General features: G+C 56.8%; 3 protein-coding genes and 1 long non-coding RNA gene across 5 annotated transcripts; 3 read left to right on the top strand and 1 right to left on the bottom strand.

The window, feature by feature from the left end:
• Positions 1 to 243: 243 nt before the first annotated feature.
• On the top strand, positions 244 to 9,472 carry FBXO24 (F-box protein 24). Its single transcript, XM_007110623.3, has 10 exons — positions 244 to 2,174; positions 2,420 to 2,518; positions 2,619 to 2,802; positions 3,782 to 4,020; positions 4,259 to 4,493; positions 5,450 to 5,608; positions 5,875 to 5,996; positions 6,260 to 6,391; positions 8,376 to 8,546; positions 8,869 to 9,472. Exons 1-10 carry the CDS (start codon positions 1,941 to 1,943, stop codon positions 9,232 to 9,234), a joined length of 1,941 nt encoding a protein of 646 aa, XP_007110685.2. The 5' UTR covers positions 244 to 1,940; the 3' UTR covers positions 9,235 to 9,472.
• LOC114484811 (uncharacterized) lies at positions 6,409 to 17,111 on the bottom strand. The gene is made up of 3 exons (XR_003678139.2): positions 16,975 to 17,111; positions 16,166 to 16,325; positions 6,409 to 7,895 (listed from the first exon to the last, which is right to left on the bottom strand). It is a non-coding gene; the product is annotated as an uncharacterized lncRNA (long non-coding RNA).
• Positions 10,182 to 15,562, top strand: PCOLCE (procollagen C-endopeptidase enhancer). Its single transcript, XM_007110625.4, has 9 exons — positions 10,182 to 10,608; positions 11,481 to 11,589; positions 11,912 to 12,170; positions 13,077 to 13,201; positions 13,761 to 13,897; positions 14,242 to 14,513; positions 14,793 to 14,870; positions 15,005 to 15,175; positions 15,321 to 15,562. Exons 1-9 carry the CDS (start codon positions 10,511 to 10,513, stop codon positions 15,482 to 15,484), a joined length of 1,413 nt encoding a protein of 470 aa, XP_007110687.1. The 5' UTR covers positions 10,182 to 10,510; the 3' UTR covers positions 15,485 to 15,562.
• Positions 17,017 to 20,172, top strand: MOSPD3 (motile sperm domain containing 3). Of its 2 annotated transcripts, none has more exons than XM_007110617.3 (6): positions 17,017 to 17,129; positions 17,631 to 17,713; positions 18,086 to 18,161; positions 18,389 to 18,618; positions 19,675 to 19,839; positions 19,954 to 20,172. In XM_007110617.3, exons 1-6 carry the CDS (start codon positions 17,032 to 17,034, stop codon positions 19,983 to 19,985), a joined length of 684 nt encoding a protein of 227 aa, XP_007110679.1. In that variant the 5' UTR covers positions 17,017 to 17,031; the 3' UTR covers positions 19,986 to 20,172. The 2 variants fall into 2 exon arrangements, with proteins under 2 accessions (XP_007110679.1, XP_007110678.1); XM_007110616.4 differs by having other exon boundaries at positions 17,111 to 17,129; positions 17,631 to 17,885.
• The last annotated feature ends 3,447 nt before the right edge of the window (positions 20,173 to 23,619 follow it).

Genomic DNA, 23,619 nt, shown 5'->3' with positions numbered 1-23,619 from the left:
AATCAGGAGGCGGGGACATCGGCCCTCCACTAGAAGGGATAGAGGCCGAGAAACGCAAACCCTGGTCCTCTTCCAACGAAAACCAATCGCAAGCCAGATACAGGCGAGTGACTGTCAAGAAGGCCAATTAGACCCTCCAGAGGGAACCTGGCCCGGCCTCTTCTCTGAGGGACTGCTCTACCTACCAATAGCATGGGCGAGAAGTCCGTCCCTTCGCGAAGGAGGAGGTGGGTGAGCTAGAACTTTGAGGTTGAGGTAAAGAATGTGAGTGCGGCACGCTGGGCTGGCTGGAAGCAGTGCAGGGACTGCAGTAGTGTGTGCGAGGACGTGTTAGGGAGCGAGCCAGCTTTGAGGGCGCCAGGGTGATCGTGGGGATGGGGGGAGCGGGAGGCAAGGTGATGCCTGAGGCTAGTGTACGGGGGGGTGTCGTTGCAGCCGAAGGGACCGTGGATGCCATTCTGGCTGCGGAGACCGAGGCCCCGCGACAATCTCCGGAGTCCGGGCGGACCTGTGGCTTCCCAGGGGCTTGAAAGGCCCAGCTCAACTCCTCGAGGGAGGGTTAAGGGAGACCGGGAAAGCCTCGAAAATACCGCCCGGCCTACACCCCTGCCCAAAGGAGCGCGCCTGGGCAGGAATTGTGATGATCAGACCTGGGGGGTGAGTCTAGAAGGGACCACCTCACCTAGAAGAAGTCCTCCGTTTTACAAATGAGGAAACTGAGGCGGAGGGAAGTCGATGAGCTGTCAAGAGCAAACAGCAGGTTACTGACAGCCTGCACTAGAAGCCAGGCTTCCCCCCGCATCAGCTTTTGCCGTGGACTTTTTTCTGTTCGTACCCTCTTCTTTGCCTCCCGAGGTGAAATGGAGTGGAGCAACGGGACCCAGTTACAAGAGGAAGCTGCAGATACTTGTTCCGTTTGCTAAGAGATCTTAGCATCCTGTTAGGTGGCATAAGGACCTAATATAATCCACTTCATTGGTTAATAGTTGCCAAGCCACAAATAGCTGAAGTTTCTTTCCCGTAAGTCACATCTCACACGTTGACATTCCGAAACATTTATCGAATTATTAAAATTCCATCCTACGTGTCCCAAACGAGCTGTTTACTAGTCCCTCTGAATAAGGGAGTTTGATTGGATGGTCGACCGTCTTTTAGCTAACGCAGAAAACAAATGAGTCTATAATACTATGCAGCTGAGGGCTGGTTGTCCAGGCCTGGATTCCTCAGTTCCTGGGAGAGCCAGCTGCCCCTTGGATGGATTGGTGTAGATCCTCTGCCCCTACGTGGACAGACACAGCCCCAGCTCCTGCTCTTTCTCATCCATGTCATCCCCCTCCCCCCATAAGAGTTAGTTAATAGCTTAGACTCCGGGAGATAACCTAAGCTTTCAGAGTAAATCCATCCCTTTCTTCCACCTTAAGAGGTTGCCCTTCATACATGCAGTCATGTTACTGTCCCAGGAAAGCAGTCTGCTTTTGGATGTGTTTTTCCTGAGTCTGTGCTCAGCTGTGCCCACTTTCATGTGATGCCTGCTTTCATGAGATAGATGGTCTAATTAGCAGGTACACCTTGCCGCCTCACCTGTCAAGCTGAGTTTATACTGGGTTTTTTTTTTTTTTGAGTTTATATCCTTGAGCTACAAATCCCCTGGAGGCTCTGGCCTGCCGAGATGTGAAGAATTCACCAGTGTTTCTCTACACTTAGTGCTAAAAGGGTATCAAGTGGAAAAACCTCTTACTACTCCCTGAAAGTAAAGGCCTCGTCTACCAGTAGCTCACACTTTATTGCTCCTGTCTTGTGCGTATCCCATGAACCGCTGGGTGGCTAGAACTGGGCTAGAACCAAGGAGCTAAGAGAGAAAATCCCGGGCAAGGTTGGGGGAAATAAGTCACAGTGGCTGGGTGGTGAGGTCACAGAGAGGTTTGTCTGACCCAGACTCCATGGGGGAGGGGCCTAGGAGGCAAAGGGGCCTCAGAGGTTCCCCAAGCCCAGGCAGGGGGCATGGTGTGGGAAAGGCAGCAGGGACAAAGGCCAGGGAGCTGAGTACAAGGGGCCAAGGGGCCCGGAGAGATGAGGGCAGGAGCGGAGGGGGGGCGGTCAGGATGGTGAGGAGAAGCCGGAGACGGAAGCTGCCAAAAGTCACCAGGCTCTGCGGACCGGAGGAGGGGCTCAGGGTGAGGGGACAGGCCCGAAGCAAGGGAGGGGCAGCAAGATGGCAGCCAGAGATCAGGGGAGGGGTTATGTGGAGAAGTTGGACAGGGAACAAGGCAGACAGGGAAGGGTAAACCCACGGACCTAGAGAGAAAGATGGGAGGATTTGACAGCCCAGAGCCCCCAAGGTAGTGGTTAATAAGTAGTTAACAGAAGGAAGAGGCATGACCCTCATGGAACCCCTGTGCACGCCCTTCTCCTTGGGTAGGTGAAGCGGAGCTGCCCTTCATGTGGCCCAGAGCCTGGGGGTGAAGAGAAGAAGGGGAGAGGAAACCCTGTATCTGTTCAGCTGTTCCCCCCAGAGCTGGTGAGTCCTTGGCGGGGGGGCAGGTTGGTGCTGAGAATAAAGGACTGGGGGCCTCTGAGGGGCCCCCGTGACCCCTGCTTTCCCCATCCTGCCCCCACAGGTGGAGCACATCATCTCATTCCTCCCAGTCAGAGATGTAGTCTCTCTAGGTCAGACCTGCCACTACTTCCACAAAGTGTGCGACTCTGAGGGCGTGTGGAGACGCATCTGTCACCGGCTCAGTCCTCGCCTTCGAGAGCGGAGTTCTGTGGTCCAGCCCTGGAAGAGAGCTGCGATTCTGAACTGTACACCTTCCCAGGAACCTCTAGTTCTCTCTGCTTCTGTCCTACCTTATTCTGGGATCCCTCCTGCTCCATAAAATTGCCTGATGACCTCAGTATTCCCAGCCAACCTTCCAGGGCCCCTTTCTCTGGAAGAAACTTGTTAAACGTACTCCAACAAGGACTTACTCCGAGTCTCTAGAGCTGCTCTCGGACAGACACTGTCACCCAGAGCCCCCATCCCCAGCATCCCTGCCGAGTTGCCCACCATATTCAAGCTCTTCCAAATCTTACCTTGAGACAGCCTCCTCTCCCAAAACCTGGAGTTTTCCCTCCTCTAAACCAGGATTTTTCAACCTTGTCACTATTAAAACTTTGAGCCAAATAATTCTTTGCAGGGGGCGGGTGCTGTCCTTTGCATGGTAGGATGTTTAGCAACATCCCTGGCCTCTACCCACTAGATGCCAGTAGCACCCCCCCCCCCCAGTTCTGACAGCCAATGTCCCCCGAGGGACAAAAATCACCCCCAGGTTGAGAAATATGCTCTAATCCCCTCCCTTCCCAGGGAGCCCCTCTCCAATAACTTCGTCTCACACAACGGAGATGAAGGGAGATGCAGATAGCAGATCCAGAGCTAGGGGTGTGGAAGGGTTACTGGCCTTTCCCAGTCATTCCTTTTCACACCTCTTTCTGCTTTTCTATGCATTCTTATATTTCCTTTGATGTCTCTGATGCAAGTTTGGACCAAAGAAGTGCTCACTTAGAAGCATGTGTGTGGCCCTGGGCTGAGGTGGGGCAGAGAACTTTAGTTCAGACATGGGGCATAATTTCAGATATCTTCTGAGCTTTCCACATGCCCTTTGGAAGGGGTCTTTCCCGAGGCCTGGGGATGCGGGGGGGAGCTAAACACCCATCCATTGAGAAATCTAGCTTGCCCAAGCTCTGTTTCATCTCCCTTGTGCCTCCCCGACCCCTTAAAGCTCCCTCTCCTTCCCTTCTGCAGACACGAAGGGCCTGTATTTTCAGGCATTTGGGGGCCGCCACCGCTGTCTCAGCAAGAGTGTAGCCCCCGTGCTGGCCCATGGCTACCGCCGCTTCTTGCCCACCAAGGACCACGTCTTCATTCTTGACTACACGGGGACCCTCTTCTTCCTCAAAAATGCCCTGGTCTCCTCCACCCTTGGCCAGGTCCAGTGGAAGCGGGCCTGCCGCTATGTTGTGTTGTGTCGCGGAGCCAAGGATGTGAGTACCAGGACCCCGGCAGCTGAGACCCCACCTCTTTTCCGGGAACCCAGGGCCCACACCAGTCCTGAGGCGGCATCCTCAGGACAGCCGCCCTCCGATACCAGGAACTGGAAACCAAGTTCGTCTTTCCCAGCCCTGGACCCAAGTATCTCATCTCCCACCCCAGGATCCAGCTGCCCCAGCCTCATCCCACTGCAAGGCTGGAGATCCGAGACACCTTCGTCTTTTCCTACAGTTTGCCTCGGACCCGAGAGGTGACACAGTTTACCGTAAATACCTCTATGTGTTGGCCACTCGGGAGCAGCCGGGAGTGGTGGGCACAACCCACATCCGGTCCGGCGACTGCGTCGAGGTCTACCTGCAGTCCAGCGGGCAGCGGGTCTTCAGGATGACCTTCCACCACTCCATGAGCTTCAAACAGATTGTGCTGCTTGGTCAGGAGACCCAGCGGGCCCTGCTACTCCTCACAGGTGAGGCTTAGAGCAGTGGTTTGCAGAGTGTTTCCTGCAGCTTCTTCAGGACCCGCGGCAGTGGGTGGGGGAGGAGGCCTCTCACACTGGGCTCTGCATGCCGCCTCGTCCTGGTCTCAAGCCAAATAGCTCCCCTTTGGTCTGTCTGTCTCCTAGGCTAGGATTCTGCATAAGGTGTCAGAGGAATAAAGGGCCCTGCTGCAAAAAAAAGTGGTTTGGAACCCACCCATCAGTAAATGCCTGACTGTTTTGTTTTGTTTTGTTTGTCCCTGCCTCTCGGCTTATGGGATCTCAGTTCCCAGACCAGGGATTGAACCTGGGGCCACAGCAGTGAAAGTGCCGAGTCCTAACCACTGGACCGCCAGAGAGCTCCACTGATTTTTAAAATTCTCATCTCCCCAACCTCCATGCCAGGCACCGTACTTTATATGCCAAACCGTCCCTGTTTTCTGTGTTCCCTATACGTGACCACACTCCCAAGCCCCCAAGCCTGAGATCTTCTGGGCTTCTTTTTGTTTTGGCCTCACCACGCAGCTTGTGGGGTCTTAGTTCCCCAGCCAGGGATCGAACCCAGGCCCCCTGCAGTGGAAGCTTTGGACCGCCAGGGAATTCCCCGCTTCTGAACTTCTTAATGCTAGGCAGGGCCCTGGATCCCCAGACATCAACCTTCCCAACACTCAAGTTGGATTCCACCAAATCCAACTGCTCGGTTTTCTCTGCACTCACCCCTCACACTGAAGAGCTCCCCTGGTTGATTTTCGGTGGTGAAGGCTGGAGGCTGGGGTACTTGAGGTCACTGCCCCCTTATTTCATCTCTACCCTTTTCCTTCCAGCCCCACTCGGGGGCAGCAAATGTCTCATCCTGTATGGCTTAGGGAGTCTCTTGGGAGGTTAATGTGGTTATTGGAGGGTCCCCTCCCCCACACAGTTGTCTGCCTCCCCGCCCCCTCCCCCAGAGGAAGGAAAGGTCTACTCTTTGGTAGTGAATGAAACCCAGCTGGACCAGCCACGCTCCTATACAGTTCAGCTGGCCTTGAGGAAGGTGTCCCGTTGCCTCCCTCACCTGCATGTGGCCTGCATGGCTTCCAACCAGAGCAGTGCTCTCTACATTACGGGTAAGAGCCACCTCCCTTCTTCTCCAGACCCCAGCCTTGGACAGACCTTCCAGATACAGAAGCCTCCCTTATCCTTATTCCAGCTCTGTGGGGGACCCGTAGAGCATCCTAGTCAAAAGAGGTGTTTAAGTTCCCAGACATCATAGCTGGTGCATTTCTAGTGGGCGTGAGACTCCCCAGATCTTACGTCTTTCATCCCAGGTAGGGCCTGATCCCTAGGATATGGGTGCCCAAAGCTGCTGAGCTGAGGGCTCCCAACCCCCCAGACCAGGGGGGAGTGTATTTTGAGGTGCATACCCCAGGGGTGTATCGTGATCTCTTTGGGACCCTTCAAGCCTTTGACCCCATGGACCAGCAGATGCCGCTTGCGCTCTCACTGCCTGCCAAGGTAGGATCCTGAAGGGGTGGGGCAGACCAGAGGGGGCGGGGCCTTAGGGGGCCCCCCCGCAAGGTTCTGAAGGTCTGAAACAGGAGCAGGAATCAAATGATTCATCAGGGAGGGGCAAGGGACCCAGGGAGAGGGGTGACGTAGAGGGCAAGACCAAAAGCGATCAGCTGGGCGTGGCAGGTTAGCGGTTGTGAGATTCTGGAGCTCAGAGTTCCCCTGGAGACAACTGAAGGCCCACTTCTCCTTTCTACCTTACCTCCTAGGTCCTATTCTGTGCTCTTGGCTACAATCATCTTGGCCTGGTGGATGAATTTGGCCGAATCTTTATGCAGGGAAATAACAGATATGGGCAGCTGGGAACCGGGGACAAAATGGACCGAGGGGAACCCACACAGGTGAGATTGCCTCCGAGCTACTCCCATCTGCCCCCCTTCCTCTAATTCCCTGACCCCTGGGTCTCTCCACATCTCTAATTTCCATAGACTCCGCTTTCTACTCCCTAGGATGTTAAGCCAACCAGTTTGTAATGCCTGTGCTACTGGATCTCACCCGGGGTTGGCACCGTGAGGTGCATGCTGTGTGGCTCGTGCTGTAAGTGCAGTAGGAGTTTAGTGAAGCGGGGAGACCTGAGTGGGCTGAAGTAACTCCAAGAGGTGAGATGTAAGCAGGGCCTAGTGGGTTAGATAGGATTCGGGTGGGTACAGGGAAAGACATCCTATGTAATGGGGACGGGGACGAAGCTTGCACATCCCTGGGACGGTGGAAGGCCCGGCCTGACCAGAGCAGAGTGTGTTTTGGAATTCGGTAGCTACGAGGTGGTATAGGTGTCTGCGAGCCTACGGAAGTATCAATTTGGGAAAGAGCTGTTGCGGGTTCTGGAGCAGGAGAAGGCACCCCCCTGGATGATGGAGAACGGGTCACGTGGCCAGAAGGCACCGTGAGAGGCCCACCGGGAGGCTGCTGGATGACACCAGCATTTGAGACAAGGGACTGGGGCTGGTACAGTGGCAGCGGGAACAGAGAGGAATGGAGACGTGAGGTGTAGTGAAAGAAAATGAACAGCCCCTGGAAACTGACTAGATATGAGGACAGTGGGGTAGGACAAAGGTGGCTCCGGCAATAGACTACATGGTAAACATGCCAGTGGGCGAGGAATGCTGGTTTGAGGAGAGAATGTGAATTTAGGCTTTTTCTTTGCAGTGAGAGTAAAACACTAAAGTAGAAATGTCTAGCTGGATTCCAAGTTGGAACAAGGTTGAAGTGAGAAAAGTAGAGGCAGAGGGGCAAAGCTGGGTGGTCGCCACGACCGTGGGTGGAGGGTCTGAAAGAGTTGTCTCTGAGAGAGGGACACACCCGCAAATGCCACATCTCCCAGGCCACGGGCACAGAAAGTTTCACCCAGGAGGGGGTGATTAATGGTGACAGTGATAGTGTAGGAATATGCTCCCTGACATGGAAGGATGGCTATGCCATATTTTTCAGTGGAAAAAAAAAAAAATTCATGAAATGGTTTACACAGCACAGTCCCATTTTGGTTTAAAAATGCACAACTTGCGTGTATATATTTGCTGAGGCAACAGTGAGGAAGAATATCCAGCGAGATGTTAATAGTGGGTGGTGGGGCTTCCAGTGATTTTTAAATGAATTTTTGCTTGCCAGTATTTTATAATTTTCCTGTAATGGCCGTGAAATTACTTATCTATGTCTTCAAAAGGAAAGCGCTCACAGTCTCAGGAGCAAGCGTGCAGGAGAGGCCCTGGGATTTGGCTGCTGGGAGGTCCAGTGCCTTTGGAGAGAAGTCGTAGCGTAGTGGGGAGAGAAGCCGGATCACAGAGGGTTCAGGCGAGACTGGCTGTGGTGAGACCAAGAATGTGGTCCACTTCAGACTGATCACGTAGCCTAAAAGACAGGGGTAGGAAGCAGCAGAAATCAGGTGGAAGTGTTTTTCCAAAAGAGTGGCCATTCTGAAAGATAAAGACATGACAGACTGAAAATGCTAGAGACGGAAGGAAGGACTCAGTGGGAGGCAGGTCCTTCCAGGGGCCTAACCTGGAATTACACAGGGACAGGCTGGAAGGCAGAATGAGAGACTGGACAGGCCCAGGCCTGGGGGATGAGACCAGGGAGCCAAGAGGAGGAACCAACAGTCGTGCTAGCGCCCCTGTGGTCAGACTGGGGCTGCAGGAGAACCCAGGAGGAGTGATAGCTGCCCGTCTGCAGTCGGCAGGGCAGACCTCGTTGGGAAGGGGGAGGGCACTCTGGGGCCCACCTCCTTCCTCCCCTAGCTTCCCTAGGGGAAGCTGTCACCCTTCTTCAACTCGGCCCCTCCCCACGGTGCCTTGGCGTTCCCCACTTAGGGACCCTGCCCTGTGTTCTCAGGTACATTATCTGCAGCGCCCCGTCGCCCTGTGGTGTGGCCTCAACCACTCCCTGGTGCTGAGCCAGGGCTCAGACTTCAGCAAGGAGCTGCTGGGCTGTGGATGTGGGGCCGGAGGCCGCCTGCCAGGCTGGCCTAAGGGAAGTGCCTCCTTCGTTAAGCTCCACATCAAGGTCAGAGCAGGGTCCGGGGAGCGGGCAACCAGGGAGGGCCAGAGCAGTAGAGCCCACAGGGGGCTCTGTAGCTGGGGCTCCCACAGGGACCCCATCTCCCAGCACCACCCACCTCCCTTTCCTGCCACGTACCGTGGCTCCCGGCTGTCTCCCGGAGCTGCCCCTGCTGGCCCGCTCCGACCTCACACAACCTTGGGGCTCGGCCAGCCAGCTCACTTGCTGGCTCAGGGCTGGTCTGAGCAGGACGAACACAACAGCTGGGGCTTCCTGGGAGCCCCTTCCTGGGGCCCCACTCAGCCACTCCCCCTGTCTCTCCTCCAAGGTCCCTTTGTGTGCCTGCTCCCTGTGTTCTACCAGAGAGTGCCTCTACGTGCTGTCCAGCCATGACATCGAGCACCATCCCGCCTACCGCGACCTACCAGCCAGCAGGGTGGCGGGGACCCCCGAGCCCAGCCTGGGGGCCGGAGCAGCCCAGGACCCTGGGGGGGCGGTGGCCCAGGCCTGTGAGCAGTACCTCAGCCAGATCCACAGTTGCCCCACATTTCAGGACCGCGTGGAAAAGATGAAGGAGATCGTGGGCTGGATGCCACTGATGGCTGCACAGAAGGATTTCTTCTGGGAGGCCCTGGACATGCTGCAGAGGGCTGCTGGAGGGGTTGGCCCAGGCCCCCCAACCCCTGACAGCTGACCCCCTCTCCTGGTCTCACCCCTGGAGGGAGGGTCTGGCCCTGGGCCAGGGGCTAAGGAGAGGTGGAATAACAGCAATGAATGCTGTGTGTGTGCGCGTGTGGAGGGGGATGCAGTGGGCTAGGGCCTGCTACACATGCCAGGGTGGGACTGTTTTGTAAAATGTTCAGGGGGCTCCCCAGGAGAGGCTCCCAACTTGACTATCATGGACAAAAGATTTGATGGACACATAGAATAAAAGGCTGAGTGAGGCCCGGTTTGTAAGCCTGGGGCCTGGGAGGAATGTTGGGGGGGCGGCGGGGGGTAGGGGTGGGCAGGCAGAATGGATGCAGCTCAGGTTGTCAGCTGCTGCAGAGCTGACAGCACCTGGACCCTTCAGCTTCCTTTTCCCTCCAACGCCAAGACCTGATGCCTACTTGGTTCCCCCACTTGGATCCTCTGTCCATCAGACTGAGAAAGGCGCTTCCTCTGACTTCAGGATGCTTCCTACCCATTTCCCTTCATCCCTGTGAAGCCACCGCCCCCCCCCCCAAAACCCCGTTCTCCTCCTCCTGTTTCCCTTCCAGATCCGATCTCACATGTTGTCCTTTCCCTTACTTTCTACTCCATCCTTCTCTTCCTCAATAAGGAAGACACTCCCTTTACCCACATAGCATGCCTCCCTGCCCCCACCCATACCTCCAAATATTTGGGAGAGAAGATGGGTGAGCAGAATTCTTCCTCCGTGGCCTAGTCTGGCCCGGGTATGGAGAGGACAGTAGACATTTGAAGTGGAAAATAAACTGGAGCAGAGGGTGGTCAGGAAGTGGGTAAGTGATTAGAGGTTGGGAGTCCAGGGAAGGACTTCCTCTGGGTGCTGAGGAAGCAGGAATGGGGAGGATCACGGGTGGGCGGGAGAGTCCTCGGGAAGGACCCGAGGCTGTGTTGGCAGGATGCTCGGGCGGGCACTGGACAGAGCGGGCTTGCAGATGACATTACTGGACGGCCTGGATTATGCTGAGCCTGATGCACTCTCTGCCCTTCATTGCTCCACGCCCGCTCCCACACTGGGTCAGTATTTATGTGTCCTGGACCTAGAGAGGCCCCTGGAATCGCCACTGTCCCAGCTCTTCTCTCCCCGTCCCGCCTTCCCCGCCGCCCGCCCCACTGGCCAGTCCCCACGCCCACACGCCCAAGGCTGCCTCATCTGGCACTGATTATCCCCGCTGCCGCCGCCGCTGCTGCTACGCTCAGCTGCTGCCTCTGTCTTGAGGACCCCAGCGCCTCTCCCTCGGGCCATGCCGCCTACGACCACAGCCTCCCTCCTGGGGCCCCTCCTCACTGCCTGGGCTCTGCTGCTGCCTTTCACCCAGGGCCAGAGCCCCAACTACACCAGGTAGGTCTCTTGGCACCTTCCAGATGGCTTGAGTGAACTTCAGATCCCTGATTCCTGGGGGGCTATGCCTGTGGATCTTGTAGATTCTTTTGCTAACACCCCCCCGCCCAGATCTCCCGCAGCCCTCACCCTTCCCTGGCCCCCAAGGTCTCCTTCCCTGCTGCAAGACCACTGTCTCCTGCGGGTCACCCGTGCTCCCCACTCCTCCACCCTCCGTCCTCTGCCCTCTAAGTCTCCCCACCTATCCAGACCCTTGGCCCCCCCATGGAACCTGAGAGCACCAAGACCTTGAACTTGCCTGGTAGCTGTACATCTGGATTCCAGGAGGGAATTAGAGACTGCGGGGGGAAGAGGGGGCTGCAAGTGGGAGACGTGGGAGTCAGTCACCGCAGTAGTTAGCTGGAGCCGGAGCAGGGCAAAGGTTGGGAGCGCAGGGCCCTGGCTGCTACTTCTCCCTCATCTCCCCGCCCCCTCACCCCCCCACCTCGAGGCTGTGTCCACATCTGGAAGTAGTTAGGCCGCTCCAGGCCCTGACTGCCAGGCAGGGCGAGGGGGGAGAATGATGGAGGGGGGCAGGGGGGGAGAATGACGGAGGGGGGCTGAGGAGGATTCCAGGAATTCCTGCTGGGGTGGGGGCGGGAACTCTGAGGGGCTGGAGGGACAGCCAAGTTGCTGGTCCCACTTTTTCCTGATTCTCTGCCGGAGTATTTCCCACTCCAGTCCCGTCCCGGCTGGCTGAGGCCGCCTCGGATCCTTTGGGCCTCCCTCCCTCATCCCCCTGGCTGCCCTCCTTGGCGCCCCCATGCTCATTGCCCTCCCCCAGTCCCCGCACCACTCCCCCACTCGGGCCTGACCTCTCTTCTGTCCTGCAGACCTGTGTTCCTGTGTGGAGGGGATGTGACTGGGGAGTCGGGTTACCTGGCAAGCGAAGGTTTCCCTAACCTCTACCCCGCCAATAAGGAGTGCATCTGGACGATAACGGTGAGAAGGTCCCTCTGGCTGCCGTCTCCCCTCTGGTCACTGACAGCATCGGTGCCCACAGTAACACGTAGCAAGCATCCGCACACCTTAACTCAGAGCCTGCTTCTCCATTGCCACCTTCAGCCCCATCCCCTCTGGTCTCTCCACAGACCTCAGGTCTTGTCCCCTGCACAAGCCACAAGCCCTCTGCTCTGCATCCCGATGGGGTCCCCTCTGCTTCAGGCCCAGTTTCTGTAGGAAATGCTTGGGGAAAGAGAGGTGCCCTCTGCCTGGTTGTGTCCGGCCTGACTTTGCAGGTCCCCGACCCTGTCCCCACCATCAGGTCCCTGAGGGCCAGACCGTGTCCCTCTCCTTCCGAGTCTTTGACCTGGAGCTGCACCCCTCCTGCCGTTACGACGCTCTGGAGGTCTTTGCCGGGCCTGGAACCTCAGGCCAGCGGCTCGGACGCTTCTGCGGGACCTTCCGGCCACCGCCCTTAGTCGCCCCCGGCAACCAGGTGACCCTGAGGATGACATCGGACGAGGGCACGGGAGGACGAGGCTTCCTGCTCTGGTACAGCGGGCGGGCCACCTCAGGCACTGGTGAGACCTCCCTCACCTCCGCCGTCCCCCTCTCCTGGCCCCGCCCCCGGCGCAGGCCCCACCCCAGCCTTAACCTCCACCCCAAGAGCCTGGGACCCCCATTATCTCCCTTACCCTTCTTCCTCACTAACCGCCCCTTCAGTCCCTCCTCCCCGTCTTCTCTCCCCCCCTTCCTGCTCCCACCCACCCCCTCTTCCAGGCCCCCGCCCAGGCGCGAGGCGGAAATGGGTCACCGACCCGCGGGTGGAATGGGCGGCCTGGGGTTACTGGGACGGTGAGTAACTGCCCGCCCCCGTCCGCAATCGGGCTCCCTCAGACGGGCGCGAGGGGGCACCCCCGGGCTGGGGGACTAGGTTCCCCCGACCCGGAGCCCCCTACACCCAGCCCGGGGGCTCCCGATTGCGGTCCCATCACCTCCTCCTGGCGGCAGAAGTCTCCCCTAAAATGTTTAAGGAGGGACCTCCCCAAAGGGGCCTCGGGGCTGTGCCCCAATTTGAGGGCACCCTCGCAACGTGGGGACTCTCCAGCTGAGACGGAGACTTTTCTGCCGGGCCGGGGAGATGGGATCTTCCAGGGGAAGAGGAGCGACGAGGCCTCGCGATGTGGCCTCGGGTCAGGGGGAGGGGCAAGAAGGGAGCGTGTCAATTCCTCCTCCCCCTACCACCGCCCGCCTGGGTGCCCGGCGGTCCAAGACGTACCCCCCCGCGGTCCAAGACCTCCCGAGCCCCGCTCCTCCGAGCCCCATCTCTGCTAACCTACCCCCCTTCTTCCTCCCTCTCTTCTCGCCCCATCATCCCGAGACCCAGACATCTGAGCTTTCCGCACGGGCTCCCAGCCTAGAGTTCTCCTCCAGCTGACCGAGGGTCTCCACCGCCCCCCACCCCCACTCCTCTCTCCCCTCCCCAGAGCACCAATTTTGCGGGGGGCGGCTGGAGAAGGCCCAGGGAACCCTGACCACGCCCAACTGGCCCGAGTCCGATTACCCCCCGGGCATCAGCTGTTCCTGGCACATCATCGCACCCCCGGACCAGGTACTGACCCCCTGCCCGGGCTGCCCTCGGGGACCCAGGCGGCGTCCTCCAGTATGCAGCCTGCAAAGATTTATTGAACATCTACAATGTCCCGAGCACTGAGCTTGCCATGGTGGGGAACAAAAACAGACCCAGACCTGCTTGCACCCAAACAAAACATGTCAAATTACGACTGTGACGAACCTTACGAGAGCGAGGTACCCGATGCTGATATATAAACTGATTTGTGCGTGTGTGGGGTGTGTGTGTGTGTGTGTGTGTGTGTGTAGTGGTGGTGGAGGTGGATTCTGGGTCTGTTCCTTGAGAATGAGCCAGGACTTGACCTTGAGGACTACGGCGACCGAGGCCACTGCAGGGCCCCCGTGGATGTGTGTGTTCCTCCGAGCTGTGGCGTGAATGCATTAAGAGGGGGGCTGGAGGGCACGCGGGAGGTGAGCGAGGAGGCCGCGGCGAGCGTCCCGGAGGCGGCGGCCGGGCGGAGGAGGTGAGAGGCGAGAGCTCCGCTCCCTCGGCTGCCCGGGGTCCCGCCGCGCAGCCTCCGCCTCTGCCCCGCCGCCAGGTGATCTCACTGACCTTCGGGAAGTTTGACCTGGAGCCCGACTCCTACTGCCGCTACGATTCGGTCAGCGTGTTCAACGGCGCCGTGAGCGACGACGCCAAGCGGCTGGGGAAGTTCTGCGGCGACACAGCCCCGGGGTGAGGGGGCGGCACCTGGGTGGGTGACGGCGTCCGGGAGTCTCCGCCGCGCCTGGGGCGGGAGCGGGGGGACAGCGCCGCAGGTGGGAGGGGCGGGGCTGAGCTGAAGCCGCAGGCGGCGAACCTGCCGGCCCCAAACGGGTGGGCGGAGCGGGTAGCGACCCAGGCAGAAGACGAGGCTTGACGCCAGGCCTGGGGTCCGTGGAGGGAGAGGCGAGTGGGGCTTGCGAAGTCGGGAAGCTAACGCAGACAACCGAGGGGCAGAGGTGAAAAGGCCGCCGGCCTGGGTAGGGGGCAGGATGCGCTGCCCGCCTGACACCGCCCCCAATGCCCCGCGCCCGCAGTCCCATCTCCTCCGAAGGGAACGAGCTCCTCGTCCAGTTCGTCTCGGACCTCAGCGTCACGGCCGACGGCTTCTCGGCCTCCTACAGGACCCTGCCGCGGGGCGCCACCGAAGGAGGGCCAGCCCGGAGCCCGGGGGAGGACGCCCGGCCGAGTCCCCCGCTCCTCGGCCCGGGCCCCAAGCCCGGAGCCGGGCCCAAAGTCAAGTCCGAAGTCCCACCTGAGGAGAAACCGAAGGCCGCGCCTAAGGCAGAGGCAACTCCGGTGGGCCGCGGTGAGTCTGGAAAGGCAGAGGAAGCCGACACAGACTGAAGGGAGTTGTATCCGAGTTCCTTCCTGCGCTCATTCATTCATTCAGCGCTCACTCATTCATTCAATACAGCACCCACGGGTGCCGCCTCTGTGCTAATGGCTGGTACTGGGTGCTGGGACATGAAGCTGGATAGAGCTCTGAACAAGTTCAAAGCAATGAGGCTTTCGTGGGGAAAGTGGTCCTTCCTACATGCTGGGTAGGTTACCCTCCACCAACAGTGCCCCCCTCCCCCCCCACCAGATGCACCCAGTGTCTCCTGCCCGAAACAGTGCCGGCGGGCAGGCACCTTGCAGAGCCACTTCTGTAACAGCGACCTGGGTAAGCAGCCCCATCCCCCAGCTCTGCCCTTCCAGCTCCTCTAACCTCCCCTCCTGTCCCCAAAGCCCCCCTCCTTCTGGTTCCAGCCCTGCCCTGGCCTCCTGTCTCCTCACCTCTCCCTCTCTCTCCCACAGTGGTGACGGGAATGGTGAAGTCCATGGCTCGGGGCCCAGGGGAGGGCCTCACGGTCACTGTCAATCTCACTGGTGTTTACAAAACCGGAAGCCTGGACCTGCCCTCTCCCCCCACTGACACCTCCCTGAAGTTTTATGTGCCCTGCAAGCAGTGCCCCCCCATGAAGAAAGGTAACAGAGATATGGGAAAATGTAGAGGGGGACTTAGCCTCATGAAAATGATGGAGGCAGTAGAATCGGAGGGACTGGGATGAGGGGGAGCCATCTATAAGGTCTCAGTTACACAAACTCTCAATCCCTTCCTCCTCCTCCCTAGGAATCAGTTATCTGCTGATGGGCCAGGTGGAAGAAAACAGAGGTCCGATCCTTCCTCCAGAGAGCTTCGTGGTTCTCTCCCGGCCCACCCAGCACCAGATCCTCACCAACCTCAGCAAGAGGTGCCCCTCCAAGCCTGTTCAGGCTGCTGGATCCCAAGCCTGAGCCCAGGCCAGCCTCCGGACCCTGGCCCTAGGGACCTCTTTCTTATCCAAATAAATGTTTCTAGACTTGAGGAAGGGGTCACATCTCCATTTGTATGGTTTCCGTGCTCCTCTGGGGATTTGCTTTCATTCATTCATTCATTAAACTCAACAGTTCCTATACAGAAGAATATAAGTCGAATCTTGTCACCCCTTTGCTCAAAATTCTCCCGTATTCTCAATACACACAGAAAATGGTAACTACGTGGAGGTGATGGATATGTAAATTAGCTTTCACAACGTCTACGTATATCAAAACAGCAAGTTGTACACCTTAAATATATCCAATTTTTATATGTCAAAGATATCTCAATAAAGCTGTTTAAAAAAAAGAAATTAAGGGAATTCCCTGGCGGTCCAGCACTTTCCCTGCTGAAGACCGGGGTTCAATCCCTGGTTGGGGAACTAAGATCCTGCAAGCTGCCTGGGGCAGCCAAAAAGAAAAAAAAAAAAAAAAAAAAGGGAATTAAAACAACTCTTCCATAGTTTCCCATCAGTCTCAGCATAAAATCTGAAGTCCTACTGTGGGCTCTAAGGCTCTAGGTGATCTGTGTCCTCCCTCCCACCTCATCTCATCTCTGAATATTGTCTCCCTTACAATCTCTTCCATCACACTGGCTCCTTGGCCATTTCTAGTACACACCTGCTTCCGAGCTTTGCCTTTGCTGTTCCCTCTATCCGGAATTCTCTTCCCCAGACATCTCCTGGCTCACTTCCTAACTTCAGTCAGATCTCAGCTCAGAAGTTCATCCTAGTCGCTCATTCATTTGTGCATTCCAAATGGCAGGCACTGTTTTCCGGTGCTGAAAATACAACAAAACAAAGTCGCTGCTCTTGCGGACAGGAGAGTAAATTCTACCTGAGCAGAGATAAACTAAAATAAACATGATGTCAAGTAGCTCTAGGAGTGCTCTGAAGAAAACAAAAGCATGATAAGAGGACAGGCAAAGGGAGATTCTACATCTGATAGGGTGCTTAGAGAAGCCTTTCAGGCAACTTTGTTTTGCTCCGCTGCTAACCAAATGCATGTGATTCTTCACCTTGTCGAGGCTGTTTCCTCGTCTGTAAGGGAAGCTGAAGATTCTGAATATAATTCCCCCTGCAAATATGAGTGATTTCAAATGTGAGTTCCGTGCAGGAAGGAATCAAGAGAAGAGCCCTGGGCTACGAACCGAGTCCAACTGGGAGCAACCTCCAACTCATACTACAGAAAACGGCTTTCGTTGCTGCGGGAGCATCTCGGAGAACCTGGGACTGAAGTGGAGAAAGAGGGCTCCCTTGTGGGATGTGATTCTAGTGATTTGGACGGCCTCAGAGCGGGAAGGAACAAAGCCTGACTCCCATCCTCGCCCGGGTCCCTCCCCACGACATCGCCGCCCGACTTATTCCAGGATTAGCGTTCTAGCCAGAGACGCTCGTAAAGTTTTACGTCACTGGGATCAAGCCAATCACCTCTTTAGGCGCACCAATCGGTGTATACTTAGAGCTGAAACGAGGCCGCCCTGGCCAATGACAGAGGCCGTACGGCGGAAGAGCAGAAATGGTCCGCCGGGAAGATGGCAGCCCTGGTCCGGCCACAGGTTGATTGGCAGGTGCTGTGACCAGAGGTGAGCTTCATAGCGCGAGCGGCCGTTCGGAGGCGGAAGCCCGAGGAAGCGCCGGCCCGAGCTCAGGGAGGGATAGGAGGCACAGATACAGGTCTCGGGAGAGGAGGAGACGGAAAGGGCAACTCCGGAAGAGGGCGCGGCGGCCAGCGGAATTGGGCCGAAAAGAGGGGCGGGTGCCCTGGGAGGCCCGGAAGGGGCGGGGCGGGGCGGGGCTTATGGAGATCGGAACCTGGGGCTGTGAAGACTAGGGCCAGGGCTGGGAGCCGGGAGGGGCTGGGTTTACGGGGTGGGCGTGACCCTCGAGATAGGGTTTGGGGGCGGGGCCTAAAGGGAACTAAGGCACAGCTGTGGAGAGGAAGGGCTTGGGGGGCCTGGGCCTGGCCTGCGGGGCCCTCATCTAGGGGGATTCCGAGGCGGCGGCGGCGGCATCAGTCCAGGCCCTGCCCTACGATCTCATCCTGTTCCCTTTCGCCCCTCTCGCCCCTCGGCTTTATACTCCAGGCCCTGTCCCCTGAGCTCTGCCCTCGGATGTTCCACCGCCCAGAGCTTGCATGCGCCGTGGGGCGCCCCAGGACCAGGAGCTGGTGGGTCCGGGGGCTCCTGGGCGGGGGTCCCGGGGCGCCCCTCCTCCCTCGGGACCTGTTGTCCCGGTCCTCGTCTTTCCCCCGGATCTAGTATTCAGGGCAGACCAGCGGAGTGGATCTCGGCAGCTGCTGACCCTCTATAACCCCACGGGAGCAGCGCTTCGCTTCCGAGGTGATGGGGATGGGCGTTTCGTGCTAGGGATCTGGGGGCGGGCGGTAGAACATTGGGGAGCTGAGCGGGCTGGAGCAGTCAGATGAGTACGGTCGGATGTCCAGCCCTGGGGTAGAAGGCAGGGGGGACTCCATGGGCGGGGCTTGTGCAGGTTGTCTGAGGCAATAGTCGGTCTCTGTCTGTGTGCCTTTTCCCCTCAGTCCTGTGCACAGCACCTGCCAAATACACAGTGTTTGACGCGGAAGGATATGTGAAGCCTCAGTCCTGCATTGACATGTGAGTTGAGAGGGTGGGGAGGCTGATGAAAGCCAGGGGTCGCTGCCACCTTTCTCTGATTTACTGTGCCGTGGCTTAAACCTCAGACCAGGTCCTCTTCAACCTGTTTACCCCACTCTCTGTCTGTGTCCCTAAGGGAAAGTTTCCTGGGAGGGTGGGGCCTGGATCCTCTTGGATCACTGCCTCTCACTGCCCTTCAATGGGCCGCTCTCCTTTCTTGGGACCAGTGTGATTCGCCACGTGGCCCCCAATCCCAGCCACTATGACGTCCAGGACCGCTTCCGCATTGAGCTGTCTGAGGAGGGAACAGACGGCCGAGTGGTGGGGCGCAAGGACATCACCTCGGTCCTGAGGGCCCCAGCGTACCCCCTTGAGCTTCAGGGACAGCCTGATCCAACGCCGCACCCAGAGCCTCCTTCCTGGACAGCACCACCCACGGCTCAGCACTTCCCAGAGAGTGAGTTTAGGGATGGGAATTCTTGAGTTCTGTAAGGAGGGGGGACCTAGCATGACCCTAGAGATGAGCTCAGTTGGAGTTGAAGAGGTCTTCCGGTTCAGTCTTTTTTTTTTTTTTTTTTTTTCTTTTGGCTGTGCCTGATGGCTTGCGGGATCTTAGTTCCCCAACCAGGGATCAAATCCAGGGTCCTGGCAGTGAAAGAGTGGAGTCCTAACCACTGGACCGCCAGAGAATTCCCTTCCGTTTCAGTCTTTTGCTTTTTGGTGGAAACATTTCTAGGAGTTGAGATTTTATATCAGGTTAGGGAAAAAGCAGACTTTGCAGTTTCCTTGGTTTCTGGCCTCCACTTGAAGAGAAAAATTCTTCCTTTAGCTCTGACTTCAGTACTTCCCATCATGTGTCCGCTCAGTTCTGTCCAATAAGAAACCGGGGGCTTCCCTGGTGGCAGTGGTTGAGAATCCGCCTACCAATGCAGGGGCCACAGGTTCGATCCCTTATCCGGGAAGATTCCCACACGCCACGGAGCAACTAAGCCCGTGCGCCGCAACTACTGAGCCTGTGCTCTAGAGCCCGCGAACCACAGCTACTGAGCCCACGCGCCACAACTACTGAAGCGCGCGCACCTAGAGCCCGTGCTTCGCAGCAAGAGAAGCCACCGCAATGAGTAGCCCCCACTCACCGCAACTAGGGAAAGCCCTCACGCAGCAGCAAAGACCCGACGCAGCCAAAAATAAATAAATTTATAAAAAATAAATAAATAATAAGAAACCGGGTTGAGCAATTATGTACCAAGTTGTGGGAGACAGAGGTCCCTGCCTGGCACACAGATACACAGGAGCCCGTAATCAAGGCAGAGCTGAGGAGAGAAAACGAATGATGAGGGACCAGAGGGGAGAGGGTTTCCTGAGGCTGTGGGGACGAAGGCTCCAGGGAGGAGAGGACACTTCCGGTGTCCAACAGAAAGTGGGTACACCTTCCATCTTCAGCCTCCTCCCTGGAGGGCGGTGGGCTGGGCAGGAGTGGAGGCTAGCGCTCCTGATGGGCCTTGTTTCCCAGACCCCCTCCCGCACCTGGCCACCAGCTCCTTCCTCCTCTTCTTGCTGATGGGCACAGTCTCCGTGGCCTTCCTGCTGCTGCCGCTCCAGGATGAACTTGGCAGCCAGCTGCCCCAAATCCTTCACGTCTCCCTGGGACAGAAGTTAGTGGCAGCCTACGTCTTGGGTGAGCACGGCGGTGGTAGGGGATCCGGGCCCAGAGAGAGGGGAGTGGGGGCTGGAAAGAGGGCGTGCAGAGCCGGCGGGCTACACATATGACCTTGGCTCCTCCCCCCTCCAGGCCTCCTGACTATGGTGTTCCTCCGGACCTGAGCTCCCTGCTCAACCTCCACGCCCCCTCCCCGGGCAGGGACGTGGACCTGGACGTGGACGTGAGACGGCCACTGTGATGCTCATAGCCTTGCCTCCACTCCTACTTCCTTCTTCCTGCCCGTCCCCTTCCCCCTCAAACCCAGGGATTTGTATTCACTTTCCAAGCTGAATAAAATAAATTTGTAAAACGGAACTGAGAAATGTAAGGAACATGCCCCTTTCTTCCCACTTCTCTTCTCCGGTTCCTCCTACTCCCAGGGGACCTCGAACATCAGGGAGCGAAGTCTAAACCCAGTGAGGGTTTAGAAGACCAGGGTCTTAGGCCTGGTGCTGCACCGAAAAAAATTGTGTGACCTTGAGCAAGTCATTTAATTTCTCTGAGCTTCAGTTTCTGCCTCTAAAATGAGGGAATTGGGAAAGTTAATTCTTAAGATCCCCCTTAGCCCTATCCTAGGGATAGGATCCCACCCCTAAGCCAACATACCTTAAGCTAAAAAGAAACAAACCCCAGTACCACCTACTCCCACCTGCTATAGAACTCAGGTCCCGCCATCTTGAGCCATCAGAGCCTCTTGCCAGGGTTGCCTGGGGGCTTCCCCCCAACCCCCACCCCCAGAATCCTCTTCTGCCTTTTTGTCCCTTTACCTGCTTTTATTTTGTCTCTTCCTTTGACCTCAACCCCTGTGGGTCAGAAACCAAGGTCTCTGACAAGATGGGGACAGATGGCACTGCCTGCCATAACCTCAGCCTAACCAGGCAGGAGAAGTTAAGGCGAAGGAAAAGAATAGGTTCCTTGAAAGGCAGGCTTCCAGCCCTCCTTCAGATGTAAGGCGAGAGGGGAGGAAAGGAAGAAAGGAAGCCAATGACACTGGCAGTTTGTTGATTGGGAACAAAAATTAGCAAGATAACGTTAAGACAGACTCAGTCTGTTATGCTGCTGGAAGGTTATCAGTTGTTCCAGCTTTACTTTGGGGGCCTTGGGAGCTGCCCCTCTGCCCCGGGGACCTTGCCCTTCCCACACCCAGAACTGGCCCCGGTGACATGTGAGCCTGATCCTGTGCAGAGAATGGCAGCCTGTGTCTAGGATGTGAGGAGGGCTCTCCCCGCGGCCCAGCAAACCCCTCACAAAACCATCCACACTGGGCTGTCTGTGCCCAGGACCCCAAAAGGCACCTGAGGTATAGCACATTAATGATCTTGCGGATATCTGCTGGGAAAAGGCCTTGTTGCCAGCGGGATCAGGAGGCTTTCTGAGACAAAGCTATGAAGGGCAGCTATAGGGGTGGGAGGGGCTTGGGTCACAGACATTTTTTTAAGTAAATTTCTTAGAAAACAATACTGAGCTGGCAGTAATTGGAGTGGGTGGCTGTTAGTTTCCTGTGGCTGCTGTAACAGGTTATCACAAACTCGTGGCTTAAAACAACATAAATTAATTCTCTTACGGTTTTGGGGGTCCGAACCCCAAAATGAGTCTTCTGGGGATGAAATCAAGGTGTCAGCAGGGCTGGTTCCTTCTGGAGGCACCTGGGGAGGATGTTTCCTTGACTTTTCCAGTTTCTAGAGGCCATCTGCGTTCCTTGGGTGGTGACCCCTTCCTCCATCTTTAAAGCCAAGAGTGGAAATAACAAATGATCACTGTTTTAAGTCACTAAAAAAAAAAAAAAAAAAAAAAAAAAGCCAGGAGTGTAGCATCTTCAAATCTCTGACTCGGACCCTTTGCTTCTGTTGTCACATCTCCTTTCTCTATCTCTGATCCTCCTGCCTCCTTTAATATGGACCTTGAAGACTTCCCTGGTGGCACAGTGGTTAAGAATCCGCCTGCCAATGCAGGGGACACGGGTTTGAGCCCTGGTCCGGGAAGATCCCACATGCCGCGGAGCAAGTAAGCCCGTGTGCCACAACAACTGAGCCCACGCGCCACAACTACTGAAGCCCATGCGCCTAGAGCCCGTGCTCCACAACAAAGAGAAGCCACCGCAATGAGAAGCCCGTGCACCGCAATGAAGAGTAGCCCCTGCTCGCTTCAACTAGAGAAAGCCTGCGTGCAGCAACGAAGACCCAACGCAGCCCAAAATAAATAAATAATAAAAATAAGGACCCTGGTGATTACGTCCCCCACCCCCACACCCAGCATAGTCACCCTGTGTCACTTTGCTAAGGCTGCCACAGACTTGGTGGCTTAAAAAACATAAATTAATTTGATCACAGTTCTGGAGGCTAGTGTCCAAGACAAGCCGCCGACAGGTTTGGTTTTTCCTGAAGCCTCTCTCCTTGGCTTACAGGTGTCACCCTTCTCACTGTGTCCTCACATGGTGTTTCTCCTGTGCAGGCACATCCTTGGTGTCTCTCCGTGCATCCAATTTCCTCTTCTTATAAGGACATCAGTCAGATTGGATTAGGCCCATTCTGATGGCCTCATTTTAACTTAATCGCTTCTTTTTTTAAATTTCGGCTGCATTGGGTCTGTTGCTGCGTGCGGGCTTTCTCTACTTGTGGCGAGCGGGGGCCACTTTTCGTTGCGGTGCGCGGGCTTCTCATTGCGGTGGCTTCTCTCGCTGCGGAGCACAGGCTCTAGGCGTGCAGGCTTCAGTAGTTGCAGCATGCGGGCTCAGTAGTTGCGGCACGCAGGCCCTAGAGCACATGGGCTTCAGTAGTTGTGGTGCGTGGGCTCAGTAGTTGTGGCTCGCGGGCTCTAGAGTGCAGGCTCAGTAGTTGTGGCACATGGGCTTCGTTGCTCCGCGGCATGTGGGATCTTCCCGGACCAGGGCTCGAACCCGTGTCCCCTGCATCGGCAGCCGCGGAACCACGAGGGAAGTCCTTTAATCACCTTTTTAGAGGCCCTATCTCCAAACACAAACACATTCTGAGGTACTAGAGGTTAGGGTTTCAACATATGAATTTGGGGGGAAACAATTCAGCCCCAAACACTCCCCATCTCAAGATCCCTGACTTAATCACATCTGCAAAGCCCTTTTTGTCATGTAAGGTAACGTTCATTCACAGATTCTGGGGATTAGGATGTGGACATCTTTGTCCAGAACTTTATTCTGTCTACTACAGGGAGCAAATGGACAAGGTGGAGAAGGGCTGGGAAACGACTTTGGGATATTCGTTCTGGACGGTATGTCAGGGAAGTAAGGCGTCGAGGAGGATTCTGACCCCTAGTCCAGGCTCCTGAGAACCCACCAAGTCAGACTCAGGGAGGTAAGGAGGAGGCAATTTCATCTTGGAACCCAGGAGCATCCCAAGCCATAAACTAAGAAGCCTTCACTTCCCAGCATCTGAGGAGCAGGCTAGGACCTCTCACGCCATATTGGGAGCAAGAGGAGGACCAGGAGCCTGAGAGGCGGACCCTAGGATTTACGCAGCTGCCGGGAAGAACAAGGGCCATAGACCCCTGAGACCATGATTAAAGGTAAAGTGGTGCCAGCAGCACCTGTAATTCCCTGCTCTCCTGCAGCTTCCAGCTCAGTGGACAACAATTGGCCAAAGGGGACCCAAGAGGGGCGAGAGGGCCCAGGCTGGGCTAATATAATGGCTGTGTAATCACTGCAGTCTCCCAGGGCTCTGTGCTCCAAATGCGGCCCTGTGCTTGGGGGTTAGTGCTCTGCGGTCTCTATCTTGAAATTCTTAA

This window comes from Physeter macrocephalus, unplaced genomic scaffold, assembly GCF_002837175.3.
Source record: "Physeter macrocephalus isolate SW-GA unplaced genomic scaffold, ASM283717v5 random_46, whole genome shotgun sequence".
Lineage (NCBI taxonomy): Eukaryota > Metazoa > Chordata > Mammalia > Artiodactyla > Physeteridae > Physeter > Physeter macrocephalus.
The sequence above is the reverse complement of the archived record's forward strand: the minus strand, read 5'-3'. Positions and strand labels throughout refer to the sequence as shown.